General features: G+C 36.7%; 1 protein-coding gene across 2 annotated transcripts in view; it reads right to left on the bottom strand.

Moving 5' to 3' along the window:
* Window positions 1-8968: 8968 nt before the first annotated feature.
* The window catches only part of DSE (dermatan sulfate epimerase), a 30613-nt gene continuing 21937 nt past the window's right edge, over window positions 8969-17644 (bottom strand). For both annotated transcript variants that reach the window (XM_039355525.1, XM_039355526.1), the window contains 3 exons: window positions 16419-16658; window positions 14970-15177; window positions 8969-11721 (listed from right to left, as the gene is read on the bottom strand). In XM_039355525.1, coding sequence (XP_039211459.1) covers window positions 9969-11721; window positions 14970-15177; window positions 16419-16658 — 2201 coding nt within the window. In that variant the 3' untranslated portion in view covers window positions 8969-9968. The remainder of the gene's footprint in view (window positions 11722-14969; window positions 15178-16418; window positions 16659-17644) is intronic.

The raw sequence follows: 17644 nt of genomic DNA on the forward strand, positions 1-17644 counted from the left end.
TGACAGATGCCATTCAGCCTCACCTCTGTTCAATCACCTCAAGCAAAAGAGAGTCCACCACCTCCCAAGAAAATCCATTCCATTGTCAGTTAAATCTTACTATTAGGATTCTTTTTTTTTCTGATGTCCAGCTAAATCTGCTTCTTCTTGTTTTGAAATAATACTGAGCAATTCTACCCTATCTGGATTAGAATTGTATCTGTATCTATATCTGTATCTCTTTTGCCCCCTGTTCAACTTGTGATCTGCTAAGAAATGCAGATCCTTTTCATATCTATTGCTTCCACCTCCATCCTATACTTGTGACTTTGATTTTTTTTTTCCTGCCCAAATGTAGGATTTTGTCCCTGTTAAAATTCATCTTGCTGATTCCTGCCCATTTTTCCACCCTCTGAAAATCCTCCTCAATTATGATACTGTCCTTTGAGGTGTTTGTTCCTGTAACTATTGTCTGGTACCTACTTATGAAGATCATCTTAATGTGTGTCTCAGCAATTCAGGCACCATATCAGTAAGACCTGGAGGAACGTTGTCCATAGGGTTGCGATGGGTCGGACATGACTTCGCAATTAACAACAACAACAACAACAACATCAGGTCTGATCCTTGCTGGTCCTATATTAGCTTTGTAATTCACCTTCACTGAAGACTTGAAAAAGCCTGAATCAGTCTCCTGGGTACAACGTAAACTTTGTGCGGCAGTTGCCAAAAAAGCCAACACTGTCCTAGGCTGCATTAACAGAGGAATAAAATCAAGATCATGTGAAGTGTTAATACCACTTTATAATGCCTTGGTAAAACCAGACTTGGAATATATTGCATTCAGTTTCGGTTGCTATGATAAAAAAGAGATGTTGAGATTCTAGAAAGAGGGCAGAGGAGAGTGTTACAGGAGTTATGTTTACCTTATATGCAGCTTTATCATTCATCTCTACTGTATTTGTTTCCTATATCACATTGCTACTCTATGATTCATCTCTACGAGCAACAAAGATCAACAAGGGATCGAAGGCTAAAACGCATGAAGAATGGTTGCAGAAATTGCGTATGTCTAGTCTAGTGAAGAGAAGGACTAGGGGTAACATGATAGCAGTGTTACAATATTTGAGGGGCTGCCACAAACAAGAGGGAGTCAACCTATTCTCCAAAGCACCTGAAGGCAGGACAAGAAGCAATGAATGGAAACTAATCAATGAGAGAACCATCTTAGAACTAAGAAGAAATTTCCTGACAGAACAGTTAACCAGTGGAATAACTTACCTCCAGAAACTGTGGGTGCTCCAACACTAGAGGTTTTTAAGAAGAGATTGGACAACCATTCATCTGAAATGGTATAGGGTTTCCTGCTTGAGCAGGAGGTTGGTCCCGTCCAACACTGTTATTCTGCTTTTTTAAGTATCATTCTTTATTTTAAATCAACAGGATAGTATTCATAGGCTTCTTCAATTTTATGGCTATGAAAGTGCTAAAATGATGAAACAGGTTTTGTGGCATCACGATGCAAGTTCTACCCTTTTGTACAGTAGTTTCACAACCAGATTGCTGAGAGCTATGGGGAATGACATTGTGATGAGTTGATGCACACTTTATCATTTGCTTCTCTTGATCCCCTTCTGTAGTTATCCATGGTGCTACATTTTGCATACTTAAAATTTTGGATTTTATTCTCCAGTTTTGATTCCATCTGCTACCCATTCCAATCCTTCTATTATGATTTATTTTTCTTAAATATTTTAATAAAAGTTAAGAAGGATAGTCTGATCCTCGTCTCACTCCTTTCTATAGCTGAACCATTCTGTTTCTTCAAACTTTGTTCTTACAGTAACTTCTCCTTCACTATAAGTTTCCTTCAAATGAGCAAACAGGCATGCTTGAAACTGCAGCATGATCTAAATTTAGTATAAAGTAAACTTCCTCCTTAACATTTCTTGTTGTTTCCATTACTAGCTTGAGTTAGACACAGAGGTAGTTCACAACTGACAACCACAGATAGGACCAGAATTTCCATTGCTAAGGAAGGTACAGTAGCTGTTAAGCGAATTGCATCAAATGTTATGACCCCTTTTGTTACTGTTGTTAAATGAATGACAGCAGCTGTTAAGTGAATCATGCAATCATTAAGCAAATTCAGCTTCCCCCATTGCCTTGGAAGTCAGCTGTAAAGGTCAGAAATGTTGAACATATGACCTTGAAGCACTGCAAATACATGTAAATACATGCCAATTGCCAGGCAGCTGAATTTTGATCATGTAATGTGGGGATGCTGTGATTGCTGTAAGTGCAAGGGCCGGTCATAAGTTATTATTTTCAAAGCAATTGTAACATATAACAGTTGCTGAATGAATGATTGTAAGTTGTGTATCTGCATTATCCCATTGTTGCAGTCAAAATGCTGAAAACAGTGTCATGCTGCAAGCTCTGCCCCTATAGGCTATATGTGTGACTTTGTACCACTTGTAGAAAAATGGATCTTGTGTCCCAGTGCTGTAATGTTGTTTTCATCCATTTTAAATGCTCCCCATGAATTCCACCGGTTATCAATTTCATCTTGGATTTTACAGTTTTTACCATATTTTGTTTCTTGGCTTGCTAGTTTTTTTATCCTTCTTTTCCTCCAAGAACCCAAGACTGCTAACATTATGACGTATCTTAATTTTTGCAAGAACCCTGTGAGGTAGATTGGGTTGCAAAAGTGTGTGAATGACTCAAAATCACAATTGATCATTGGGGGACTTGAATTTCAGTCTCCCCCTGCAAAACAAGAAAGGTAGTTTTGATTCTGTCTAAATGAACTTTCTCTGTCATTTTTCTGAAATTGTGAACTGTTTTAAATAAATGGGAAGTGAAATGTAGAAAGTAAGCATTCATTTGCAGGAAGAACTAAACAGAGAAGAGGGAGGCTATAATCAAAAGTGCAGATTGAGACAGATATTGGACAAATTCAGTTTCAGTTTGTAAAAGTGGTCAACATCTGCTGAATAAGTTCAACCAGTCCCAATATAAACTAGCAGGATGGCAAATGTGGATAACGATCACAAATATAAAAAGGCTCTAGGCAAGCAAAGAAAGATCAATCAAGGTTAAGAGCCAAGAGAAAGAAGGAGCATGAACTCAGACTTTGAGAGGTTTACATTGTTCCTGTGTGATCCATCCCATGTTCAATCCTCCAAGCCTTACTGCTTCTTCCCCTCCTAGCTACATCAACTCTTGATAGGTAACACTGCACCAATTATTGAGCATATCACTTGAATATAGTCTTCAGATCTAAACATCTGCTATATTTTCATTGTACTTCAGGGATCTTCAAACCTGGCCCTTTTATGACTTGTGGACTTCAACTCCCAGAATTCTTCAGCCAAATGTGCCTGGCTGAGGAATTCTGGGAGTTGAAGTCCACAAGTCATAAAAGGGCCAAGTTTGAAGACCTCTGTTGTACTTTTGTCGTATTTCTGATCATATATTGCAGTTTTGGGTTATGCAGCTTACGTTCAACTGCTTGCAGAATGTTTTAAGTAAACTGCTTACATTTCCTTTTTAAGTGTTTGCTGCTGAAAGTTCACTGCATTATCATGGGAGAAGAGATGTCAAGGTTCAGTAAGGCTCCCTAACATCTGGGCACATGCTAGAATGAGAAATAGTAAGAGCTGAGTCATATTAGTAAAACACCAGATAAAACTGAATAGGAGGGACTAAAAAACTGAAAGCATGGAGGTTTAATTATGTTCTGCTCAGATGATACTTGCCGCTGACACTATCTTGGTTCGGTAGCATAACAATTTAGGGACCAGAGTGTGCTTCAAGATTTCTTTGCAAAATATCATTTGCAACCAGGAGGGAGATAAGTGACAAAACATGGATTGATTGAATTCTCACAGTTTATATATTTATTTAATTTCTATGCCACCCATCTCACTGATACAGTAACTCTGATATATCTGTAGCTCACTGATATATATCGATATCTCACAGGAAAGTGACTCTAGGCATCCTGAAATTAAAAAAAAATGTATATTTTAATTTTCACAATTGGTTTATCCATGGGTAATCCATGGATTGTCTATTTTTCATGATATTTTGATTATTTGCATGGTTTTATGTATTTATCAATAATGACATCCAAAGATCATAAGCTACAATTAAGGAACGTTGGGCACATTGTTATTAACAAGATAGTGGGGTTTACTGATGTTGAAAATAGAGCAGCCATCTTATCAACACAACATTGATTGTGATAGAAAGGCCACCTGCTTGCATACCAGAATGCCTTATATCACTGTACATATAAATGATCATTTTGACATCTCTCAATTTTCTATGAATGCCCATGCAAAATCTTAGTCATTACTCCATACAAGAAGGAATGAAGAACCTCTGTACTTGAGCAGAATAATAAGATATACCAAAGTTATTTGTCCCTTAGGAGACTTCTTAAGGGACTATGTTACTTAATATAGCATGAGTTGTTTTTACAATCATCTGTTTTCCTTGCTTGGGGAGTGACCATGTGTCCACAGATGCTTCCTATGATATTCCCTACACTCCCAGTCACTCCTGGCTTTTAAGATAGAGGGATATACCGTCTATACTCATGAATAAGCTGAGAAGTTTAGGTGCCAAAATGCACCCCAAAACTGAGTTTGGCTTATCCACCGATGGGTTTATCTGTGAATATATACATAAATACTTTTAAAAACTATTTTTATATCTTTTATATATTTGCAAATAAGCCCATCAATAGATAAGCTGTTTGTTGAACTCTTTCATTAAAATATCATGAAAAATAAATCATCTGTGGATTACCTACAGATAAATCGTGAAGATTAAAACATACAAATATTTTGAAGGATGGACTAATATGAAAGTATATAAGATAATTACAGATATAAAGCTAAAACTAGAAATAGCACTTAGACTTATATACCGCTTCATAGTGCTTTACAGCCCTCTCTAAGCGGTTTAGAGAGTCAGCAAATTGCCCCCAACAAGCTGGGTCCTCATTTTACCAACCTCAGAAGAAGGCTGAGTCAACCTTGAGCTGGTCAGAATCGAACTGCTGGCAGAGAGTAATAAGTTAGCCTGCGATGCTGCATTCTAACCACTGGGCCACCAGAGTCATCATAGAGATATAGGACAAGCTGGTGTGCTACAGAACAAAACACCAGCCTACAACATCATCTTCATTTCCAATGACTTCTCTGGGTTTCCAATAGGCCCCATGAGTTTTCTTAGAAGATAAAAGTGATGGGTGTCTGTTTGGAAATCTCCCCTCTCCTCCAATCCAGAACAAGACAAAGATAAGCAGGGGTAGAAAAGAATAACCTGCAGGATGGAGACCATAAAGAATGGCAGATAGGCTCCTGCAAAACACAATTTGAGAATCTTATGTCCCTGATGGTAGTCATTTTGAAAATGGATAAATCCCCAGCAGCCATTTTGCAAAAGTGCCCACAAAATTTTTCACTTTTCAAAATTCCAGATATGTCACCAGATCTTAAAATTGAAGATCCTGTCCTGTTCTAAAATGTGTGATAGCTGTTGTTAAGAAAAAAGCTACATTCTGATTTTTCTTGATTAACATGATGGGAAGAAGATTCTTCTGCGCAGGACTTTTTTTCTCATAGAACGCCCAGAATGGAGTTCCGGCACCTTTTTTGGATGGAACCTTGTAGAATAGGCAAGGCGTGTTGTATGACATGTGTGAATTCCGGCACTTTTCTTTTTTAGAAAAAAAGCACTGCTTCTGCATATAAAAGTTATTTTAATAAAAGCAAACTACAACGTTTAATATTTCAGTGCTCAGTATTTGCACTTATATTCCACTAGGTGGCTCCTTTGAGCCACAAAGGCCTGGATTTTTCCATTTTTATTTTAATAGGAATGACTGTCTACATTTTATGTATACACACAAGCACACGTACACAGTAATACAAACTAATATAAAGTAAGAAGGAAAAGAAAAAGAAAAAGAAAGGAATTAAAGAGAGCGTTAAAAGTGCAAGAAAGAAAAAAAGAAAAAGATACAAGGAAGTGGTTTCTGATCTTTACAGCAGTAACTACTATTATAAATTTACCAAATATTGTATGGTTGCCAAATAATCTTTCTATACTGTCTAAAACCGTAAATCATATGTTTATGTTTTTCTGTTTTACAAAAAAAAAAAGACCATAAAGCTTTTCCAGTTAGCAGTAAACATAGATAACTGTGTTGTTGTTTTTTTCAGGTCAATTTGACCATCTCAGCAAGTTCTATCAATTTCATCAACCATTCCTCCCTTGTGGATAGTACAGAAACTTTCCATCTTTGTACATAGTATAATCTTATACTATGTTATCACATACAAAAGTAAAGTTCCATGACTTTTTCCAATTTTGTGTGTATCAATACCAAAAGAAAGACATCTGGTCTCATTTATATAGTAATCTTTAAAATCCTTTGAATTAGTGTGGTAGTTAAGGCATCAGGCTAGAAATCAGAAGACCATGAGTTCTAATCCTGCCATAGCTGCAAAGTCAACTAGGTGGCTTTGGACAGTCCCTCTCTCTCTCTCTCCCTCTCTCAGCTCTAGGAAGGAGACAATGGCAAACCACTTCTGAAAAACCTTGCCAAGAAAACTGCATGGACTTGTCCAGGCACTCTCCAAGAATCAGACAAGACTGAAGAGAAGAAAAAATATATATCTTATATTCTGATATATCCTAATGGTTAATCAGTAAAGTTTTATTATTATAACAGCAGTGGAAAAAATGTGATGAGCCAACAATGGAATTTTAAAAATTTGGAAAGGAATAGAAAAATACAGGTGATATTTTTTTGTTGTGAATATTAAATTTCAAGATGTGGCTTATTCAACTTACATTACAGGCTAATATATGTGAAAACCTTACATATACAAATTTCAGAAAGAAATATCAGTCAGGTTCTGTTCCAATAGAAGAACAATTCTGAAAATTTGTAAAAGCTTTAGCCATTTTAAAAAAGGAAGACAACCCAACTTGGAATAAACTTTCTCTGCCAATATGTAGATAAATGTTACCCAAACACAGCTGCAGTTTTGAAGTCTGTAGCTCAACAAATTAATTTGTTCTTAAAAGACAGTGGAACATCTAATATTCAGAGAGTATACCACACTGGAATCCTTAAACTTTGACTGACCTTCATTGCTTTAAAGAAAAAATCTCTTTTAGGCAGATGGAATAGGATTTTTTTTTCTTTGCTACTAATGATCTGGGGAATCTGTCCTGTTTTGAATTTAATTTTAACTGGCAAGCATATTAAGTCCAAACAAGGGATGAGTGGGCTGTTTGGCATTTGCATTTTATAGGACCAATGGAGGGGATGTTTATGTTTTCATTTCCTCCTGCTTAATTGTAAATGCAAAACATGCAACGCAATGTGTGAGTCCACTATATGCCAAATTACCTGTCCCACCTCCAACCACCATTACCTGTATTGTGTGAACTAAGCATTTCTTAAAAGTAGGGTTGGAGATGAAGCCACCTATTGTGCAATGGTTTTCTCTTTTCAAAAAAATCAAGTCTGTTTTGTCTTATTTTCATATAAGTTTGGATTTTTTTTTATGTGCATGAAAATCTGTATTTAAATTGCATTTCTAATTTCTATTTTGGGTGCAATTTCACATACTATATCCATTTCTGCAGAAAACAACCCCCATATATACTCATTTATGAGCTACTTTCTCTAACTTTCATATTTATTATTATATGTATGTATCATCTGAAATCAGCCACTAATTCTAAAGCTATTATATCACAACTGCTAGGTTATGGAAGGCACAGATTGGAGTGGGTTGATAGAATGATATAATTCATTACCTGGGGTGGAATGTAGTCTGGAGTCCAAGGAGGGAGGGGCTGCTTCTCAGAGGGCAAAGAGGCAGCAGAGCTTGGGAAGTTTGGTAGGCAGGAAGAGGGTTAAGATGGCCCCTCCCTAACAGTTCACAGTTTAGTCAGGCAAGATTCTGTCTATAGGTGAACAACTAAAAAGAAACAACTTAAAAATAATTCCATGTGTCATTCTTGGTTCTTGGAGCTTGATTTTGCTTTGTGTTATGGGGAATGTGTCCAAACACCTTTATATACCCATCAGACATTTAACAAATATTAAGGCTGTAAAGTTACCCCTGAGCAACAAATTCTGTGAGGTTCATATATAAAGAAAGAGGAATTTGTATCTTCTTTACTGAACAGTAATCATCAATAACCAAGTATATGCATAACTGAAATTATTTATTTAGCAAAAGACATTTGGGACAAATGCTATTTTCTTTAAAACAAAGTTTTTGGTTGTCAGAAGTATTCTTTGTTTGAACAATTTCTAGTACCTATTGGCTTGATACCCAAATCTAGCAGGGTCAAAGGCTTCACTTATCAACTACTTCCAATGTGTTCCCAAGAAAAGGCTGCAATTTTTATAGAGAAACACTGCAACAAATAACATCTTCTTATGCATTGAAAGCAACCTTCTAATATACCATTATCAATGACTACCAGATGTATGTTCTTCCATCCTCAGTGGTCTTCTACTTTCTAGAACTTTAACAATTTTATATTCTGCATAATTTCTCAAGTAAACTGCTTGACACATTGATATACATCAGGGGTGTCAAACTCAAATTTCATTGAGGGCCACATCAGCATTGCGGTTGCCCTCAGGGGGGCAGTGGGTATGGCCAGGGTGGGTGCAGCCTACTGGGTGGGCGTGGAGTGGGTGTGGCTTACTGGGTGGGCATGGCAAGCTCTACATCATTTGCGTCAAGGGTACCTGTGGGGGCCTGGGCAGGAGTGAGACAGATCTGAGGGTCTCTGGCAGAAGGGGGTGGGACCGGCCCAAGTACCAAGGCATGGTCCACAGGAGGAGCCTCACTGTTCCTCTCAGGCCATGCGGGGGGGGGGAGGCTTATGGAGCTAAGTCTGAATGCGTTTCAGCATAGATAGCCACCACAAAACTGAACATTGGCTCCTGGCTGGCCAGGGTCAATACCAAGGCAGTGGGGGCTGTTCCCTCACTGTTTCCAGGATGGCTTCGCGGGCCGCATCTGGTCCCCGGGCCTTGTGTTTAACATGTCTGATATACATTGATCACTTAATATTTGATGAGTTATAGCAAATTATGAAGACCTAATCTGTTTGAATGTTTCATAAAAATACCATTTCTGTCTGTGACATTAGATTATGGATACATTGTATTTTATATAATGTATGCTCATACAACTTGGATCCTGGACTCAAACAATGATAATATGCTATGCTTTAGCCATAATTGTTTTCTTAGATTAATGGGAAAAGAGGCTGAATGGAAAGAGAATATCTATGGAAGCTTTCAAGGGTTCATTTAAAGTTAGATACATCTCTTAGCCCAGACGGTTTTTCTATCCTATGACAGGTCACATTTGAAAGAGGATCCTCTGAGTTATTGACTAGGGTGGAAGCAAAACAAATAAAGTCTGAGGGCTAACTGGGAAGAAATGGTATCCACACTTAAAAGAAAATGCTAATTGTAATAGCATCAGTATTTTAAAACAGGCAAAACAGTGAAAAGGAATATATACCACTGAGAACTATTATCTGAAGATTATCCATATGATAACAACCAGAAGATTTTGATTAAACCATCCCAGTTGCATATGTTCGAAAATTAATACAGTAAATCAACTCAGTGACAAGGAAAATTGCTTTTGAAGAAGAAAATTAAATGCACATATTGAATTCATAATAAAAGCACATGACATTCATTTATAGAACAGACTTGACCCGTATGTAGGTGGTGATCTGAGAAATGTGTCAAATGTCTCAATGCCCATTAATTTCATCTTCTCTGATTAAAAGAGAACAATTATTCCATAGCTATTTCCTGGAATATATTCAGAAAAGAAAATATATTCTGCAACTTTGCATAAACATACCTAACCATAGAATGGTCAAATGGCGTTTACAGTCTTTTTCTCCCCCTAGCATTGTGATTGGGAACAAGAAGAATATAGCCACAGTAATATACAACTGTCGATTAACAAGATGGCATAAAGGCATCTTTGCCCATGTAAGCTCTTGGCTTTCTGGAACCAGGTGAGTTGCATTGCTAGCATAACGAAGAAAATGACAATATTCAGAATGAGGAAAAGACGTGTGTAAGATGCTGACGCCAAAGGAGCACTGCTTCGAGCAGTAGAAAACATTTGGGACAGACCAGGTTGAACTTTGATTGGCCTACTGTTTCTGTCTTTCGCATAGGTAACATCTACAAAATCCAGAAGATCTTTCATTTCTTCTTCTTCATCCACAGGCAATTCTTTTTGGGCCAAGCTTTGTGCTTTTTGCCGAATTTTTCTTTCATTGACTTCAATTTGTGCAAATATGTCCGGGCCAGCATCCACAAATTTGTAGCCTTTAGCCACCTTTTTGTTCTTTTTTGCCCTGTTTTGTTGCTGCTGAGAAATTGCAAATATCCTGTCAATGACTTCTTCTGTCTGTCTCTTATCTGAAAACCGGAGTAGGCGTTCAGCTGTCTTTCTGAAGCTAGCAGTGTTCCGCACACGTGAAAGGATCTGCTTCTCTAACTGCTGGAACACAGGCTTGAAATGCTGAAGGTTTTTCTCTACTATCTCGATATTGTCTTTTACTCCTGTAACTGGGGAGTTCCTAATTGCAGAAGCTCGCTCAAACACAACTTTTTGATGGTCTGCAATAACTTGTGCAAAGATAGAGTGGCTTTTATTCTCATCGGTCCACAGATAGATGGCATAAGCATGCTCACTGGTGGTTACAAAAATATCCAGCTGCTGAGAATTCCCATGGACACTGAAACTCTGGACATCTATGGAAGGTCCAATGAAGAGGTATACAACTCTAGTGATTGGGCTACGCAGATGAGTAGTAACATTCACGTAGTTTGTCCCATTGTAAGGGTAGCCTCTGGGATACATTCTTGAGGCAATGATAGCTTTTTGACTATATCCAGTATCATCCATCCAGTACATCTTGTAGATCCCGTCTTGTTGCTGAATGAAGGCTCCATGGACATTATCAATAACAGTGTCTTCAAATGGCACATCAACGTTGTGGAAGAAGCTAGTTGCTATTTTGGCAGGACTATCATCTTGAAGATAGATTTGGTCCACTAGCAAGAGAAGCTGGGGATGAAGAAGTAATAGGTTTCTTTGTACACTTTTCAACTTTAGTTTAGGGTGGTATGCACCCACTCCTTCTCCTCTGATAAAGATGATCTCATTTTTTTCTACAGCAGCAATTACTCTCCCTTGGCAATCTGCAGCCAGATCATGTTTATATTTCAACCACTTTGATGAGCAGTCTTCAGTAACTTGCCCTTCCCATGGATAAAAACAGCTCTTCGATACAGCTGGAGAAAACATAAGCACATTATTTAAAAATGTGTACTTTGGTCCATACAGAGCTTCTGTTATGAAAGGTACACCATTGGGGGCAAATGTAAACGAGTTCTGATCTGGGTGCTCATGCCCAGCATTGAAGTTCCTCCAACCTTTGATCCATTCTTTGTACTTGTTCTGGTGAACAATATCATAGATTGCACGTCCTCCCAGCTTTCCTGATTTGAAGGAGAGGAAGGGGCTGTTGATTTTGGCCGGCAGAGCACTTCCATAGGTTACAACTCCCCAGTCTTCGAAATAATGAAGTTTGGGAATACCATAATCTGGTGGAGGGACAAATCCCAGGCTTGAATCATACCTTTCAAAAACATAAAGAGAATGAGCTGTTGATTTATTCCATTTACAAGTCATCATGAATCAGTGCATTTCAAGATGCGACAGAAATAATAAAAACATGAAAAGAAACCACATTACTACAGTATTCCATTTTTTACTATGTAAAAATATGAAGTCATTTGTCAGTGTTAATATGAAACAGTATTCCACTCTGCGATAGTCTTTAATGAAGAAGACTGTGTAAATGTTTGCTTATTGCTTTATATAGACAATATAATAGCTTGCATTTTAGGAATTTGTGCTTTGACATAGTTTAGAATTTCTGGAAAAAATATATCTGATAAAAAGTAGGCTGAATTTGAAGAACTCAAAATGCAAACTTATTTAGAAAAAAACCCTGCTCCATTCCAGGCACTGCCCTTTCAAATATCTGTCTGGTTTAAATAATGTTTGCGCTTGTCCATTAGCAATCCTTCTGCCCTTTCTAGTATAAAATCTTTATATCTGAAATAGAAAAGGATCATCCAGAGGGAAGAAGGCTCTGCAGACAAAGGAGAAGTTAAGCAGAACAGCAAGTTTTGCATTTAACAAAATTATATTTCTTTGGCAAGAAAAAAAAAATTCTGCACATTTTCAGGATTGGTATATTGTATCAAGCAGCTTTCTTTTATCTGATACTGGATGAAAATAATGGGAATCCCACATACTTAGAGACACTGCATTGGGTTGAACTGGGCCAGTTATAAAGTATAATGGAGAATTAGCTTAAAGTTCACAAGAACACTCAGGTGGCAAATTAGTTGAAAAAGTATCAAGATGTATTAAAACAAATATTCATCAGTTTAAAAAAGCCTTACTAGCAATGAAACACACACACACACACACACACTTCAGCCTGAATGTATGCAGTGAAAAAAACTGCTGACTAAATATGCAAAATGTTGGGCTGAAAAGATGCCCAAGTGGCATGCAAATAGAACATAATGAGTCCTTTAAACCTGCCACCAATCCTCTTAACTAATTGGGGCTTGCTTAAATCAGGGCTTAAATGGACACATGGCAAATTTCCATATTAAAATAGCCAATACTTCAGTCATATTCGTATTTTCTTTCAAATAAGTTCTTCTGAACTTAGGTGGACTTACTTTTAAGTATGTTTGTAAGAGGATTGCACACTAAAAAGTCTACTCTAAAATATCGGCTCAGCAGTAAGTCCCGATGAATATAATTGGATTTACTTTTTAATTGTCATACTCTGAATAATAATTAAAAAGCCATGAAAACAACCCACATTGATTGAAACGGATTTTTCAGTTTTATCTATTTAATAGCAAAGCAGGAACATTAATGAAATATTATCTGTGATCCTCAATTGTTTGAAATGCTTTTCAATCTCAGTTGGACAATTTTTAGTCACAGGGACTTGTCTGGTTGCTAAGTAAAGGATACTTGCCAGCCTTCACTGAAGGACATCTTAAAAGAACATATTCCAAATGGCAGGTGTATCCATTGTATTTAAAAAATGTTATGATTTCTACTTTCTGTAACTTGCTACACTGCTAAATAATAGCAGAAGCATCACAATTCATAGAAAGAATAATGCTACCTACATCAAAGGCACTTTGGATTATGTTAAAAGGTTGTTCCAGCTATTTGAAATTTCTGAAGTAAGCAAATAAACAAAGTCCCTATAAAGCATTCTAAGCAAATCCAAGGCCGCAGTACCAAAGGAAGACAAAACAGGAGTAATCTACAAAATAAAATGCAAGCATCACTGCATAGACCAAAACAGACAAAAGATTAGCAAGCTATATCCTTGAACATTGACTAGCTGTAAAAAGACTCAATATGACCTCACTAATCTCAATAGGAAAATAGTGAAATATTCTCACAAAAGAGATTTTAAAAATGTAAGGGAGTTCTTAGAAGCCTAGTACTCTGACTGACTAGATAGTGATCAAGAGATGTACTGAGTTAATTCTATCAAAATCATAAGCACATCAGCCCAACCTACAACCACATTCCACAAATCACACAGGAATCAACCAAGACCTAGAATAACTCCTTACCAACCAAATAACGAAAGCCAAAAGCCAAACTATATTTCAACAATTACAAGAGAAAAACGTCACTGCCAAGCAATACTGTCAAGCAACTATCAACACCACCAAACAAGAACCAACCAACACAGAGATAAAATAGAACTAACACATTATTGGCCAAACAAGTAATCTATCAACAAGGCATTAATCATTTGCAAGCAGCATCCATTCATAGGAACCATTCATAGGAGCCAACCAGAACATGCAAAGCAAGCAAAATGGAAGAATACATAGCTTATGCTAACCAACAACCCCTTGGTTCTCCAAAACTCCAACACTGCTGAGTATAAAAAGTCAACAAACCTAAAGGTAAGTTCAGATACCTCCAACAGTGCAAAACATACTTGAAACTATCCATGTTTCCTCCACAATGTTCAGTAGTACCATGTTAAAACAAATGTTAAGCATTATATTACTTTACCTAACTTGTTTCTATGCCAAGCCTATCTCCAACAAGTTATAGCTGGATTATTACATCCCTGCCTCTTAGGGACATTGGGACAACACCTTTGAATGTTATTACTAACCCATTTTGTTTCAAGAGTCTGAATGCCTCTACGTAACTAACTGTTTTTATAAGACTCATTTTATTTTGTAAGGCTGCTCATTTCATTCCCTGCTCATCTACTTCCAAAACGACTCATCTGTTTTCCACAAACTTTCTGGAACTATAGTTTGCCAAATCTCATCTCTGATAGAGAATACTATTTCATGGCACATATTAAGAAAGTTCTATCTCATCTACTGCATCAAAAAGTCCATTTGACATTTGCCCATTTTCCATAATCAAATGATGAAGAATCAAAATGAATGCCACACTGGAGCAGTTGGGCTAACTTCTAGCAGTTGGGCTAACTGCCTTGATCGCTTAGTTTGTTAAAGCCAATTCAGTTCCTGTTCTACACTATTTCAGGCTATATACAACTGCCACCCATGCTGTTGCTAACTCTTCTAGATTCATGCACAGAATACACGCACAGAATATGTATTGATTTTTCTAAAGTAAAAGTACTTATTTAACCCGGTGCTTTCTTGGGAATGTGCAGCTGAGAAAGAATGGTACAAATGCAATATCTTTCTGCAAACATATCTAAACTCACTTCTGTGCCTGCCTTCTCTTGTCCACCCCTAGTGTAGCCCACTGATTACATATTTACTTATTTCATACCAGAGAAACTCTGTATGAAGTGTGCACCAACGCTGTCCTTTGGAAGGTGTCCCTGGGCCTTCAAGTATTCTGTTCCTTCGAATCTGATCAGCCAACCAGTTTCCACTGCCATTGCGCATAACAAATTTATCTAGGAAAACCAACTGGCTTTCTGGACCATAAAACCAATTGTAGTTAGAATCTGCAATAGCAACAGTTCTTTGGAATCCTAGGAGGAAAAATTAAAACATATGCAAGTAAACATATTACTTAATATTGCATATTTAAGTGATGGAAAGTAGAAAGAGCTCCTAATGAGTTACAATATTACATACAATGTTGGTAATATTATATCTATTTGTAAGGTTCTAATAAAAGTTTTAATAGCATTTTCCCCCTAAAGTATCAGATCATTAAATTGTCAGACTATAAAACATTAATGTGCTCGGATTTACACACAGAATGTCTACAGAGAATTCTTTGTAGCATATTAAAATCTAGTTAATGCTTCACTTAAATTATCTTGTTTAAACTGTATCATTTAAAATTAATATTGAACATAGCTGTTATATCATATTAAATATTTTTCTCTACATTTCTCTAAGTTCATTTGTGAAAAATTCTCTACCTTATTTTTCAGTCTAGAAGCTTCATTTATTATTAGTTAATGATACTTTAATTTATAATATGTTATTTCGTGCTATAAGGTGTATCTTTTTTCCCCCATGATAATGAATGACAAGTTTTGTCTATTCAAAAATGTTCCTTATGATGCAATTTATTAGATATTCCTTAGAACTGGAAGGCTTTACAGCCCAAGTCTTTGAAAATATGGAATTTTCCCTCTGCTATGCTAGGTATTAAGGAGGTTTAGAATTCTTATGATCATCTTAAATTAACACTTTGAGATACAGTAATCTAAGTTTGAAAATAGCAAGGCTTTTGTGTTTGTTTGATAACCTCTGTGGACTGGAGAATGCATTCCTTAGAGTAGGGGTGTCAAACTGCCGGCCTGCAGGCCAGATGCATCATGCCAAAAACATGCCCACATTGCTGGCAATGGAAAAAAAGTCACAATACATCGCAACACGTCACGTGACATTGCAAGTTTGACACCCCTGCCTTAGAATATTAAAATTTAATATCTACATAAGAGTCATGGTGACACAGTGGTTAGAATGCAGTATTGCAGACTAATTGTGCTGACTGCCAGCAGTTCGATCCTGACCAGCTCAAGGTCGACCTATCATCCTTCCAAGGTTGGGAAAATGAGGATCCAGATTGTTGGGGCAATATGCTGTAAACCAGTTAGAGAGGGCAGTAAAGCAGAATATAAGTGAAGCAGAATATAAGTCTAAGTGCTCTTGCTATTTGTAAAACAGTCTGTCGTGATGTATAGCCGCTTGCAGTTGGGCTTTCCACCTAAGAATTAATACTTGTTTATAAGGTAGTTTAAGTTGTGTTACTTGCCTGGAAGAACTGTTCTATACATAAAAGCAAAATGTTGCTTAAGCCAGGGATGTTTAAAGTGGTTAATGTCAAAATGCCTTTGGACAAGGAATATGTACTGGAAAAGAGATCTGGTGGTATAGCTGCCATAAGCTACTCCTTCGTACAGGGAGCCATCTGTCACTTCTTGCAGTAGAACTATAGATTTCTCCATGATTGTTAGGACTTGTTTAGTCCAAAGATAGGCTTCCTGAAGATAACCTGTAAGAAAAAAGACGAACAAGTTTATGTTAGTAATATGATCTTTTAAAGTGTGAAATATTTGCAAGTTACTTGGGCTTGAAATAGGGCTTGTCTACATGTGGTTTTTGCATGGAGCATTTAAACTAGATCTATTCATAAACTTGCCTTGCCTTTGTCAAGGAATCTATGTCTTGTCAATACTGGTAATAATAAAAAATATTATACTCATGGTGAAGAGTTTGTTGAAAACATCAAGAAGGTTGCAGTGAAAAGAGCAGATTTAATATTACTTGGGAATATTAGAGAAGGAAATTAAAATCTATAGTACATAAAAATATACAAAACTTTTAGATAAAAAACAAACTTAAAGGAGTTGGGATATTTATTTAGAAAAAGAAAAAAATAAGAAAACGTGATATAAATTTATAAAATTATGTACAGCATGTAGAAAAGGGCACAAGAAACCTTTCTCTTTCACTTAAAATACCTCAGACACAGTGAAATATCTGTCTGTCTGTCTGTCTGTCTGTCTGTCTGTCTATCTATCTATCTATCTATCTATCTATCTATCTATCTATCTATCATCTACCTACCTATCATCTATTATTATCTATTTAATTTTGGCAGTAAATTCATGAAGGATGAAAACTAGTACTTCTTCTTTCTTCATAGCACAATGTGGCCACTGGGTGAATATCTCTAAGAGAAAATAATCTTAATTTCTAGAGAATAAGCTATTCAATATTTATTTGCATGACAGGCTACAAGAAAACTCCATGTTTGAAGCAGTAGATCAATGACTATCAATTCCTTGGGACAAACTGAGAAGGGTTGGTGTCTTTGTCATCTTTTTGTTCTTTTACAGAAACACCTGACTGGTTGTGGGGCTAGATGTTGGGCCAGATGGATCCTTTATGCTATCATCCCCATTCTCTTAAGGTGCTGTATAAAAAATACAGAATATATACTGTATACACAACTACCCTACTATAAACAGATGAAAT

Source organism: Crotalus tigris, unplaced genomic scaffold, assembly GCF_016545835.1.
Source record: "Crotalus tigris isolate CLP2741 ecotype Arizona unplaced genomic scaffold, ASM1654583v1 scf7180000018691.1937549, whole genome shotgun sequence".
In the NCBI taxonomy this organism is placed as follows: Eukaryota; Metazoa; Chordata; class Lepidosauria; order Squamata; family Viperidae; genus Crotalus; species Crotalus tigris.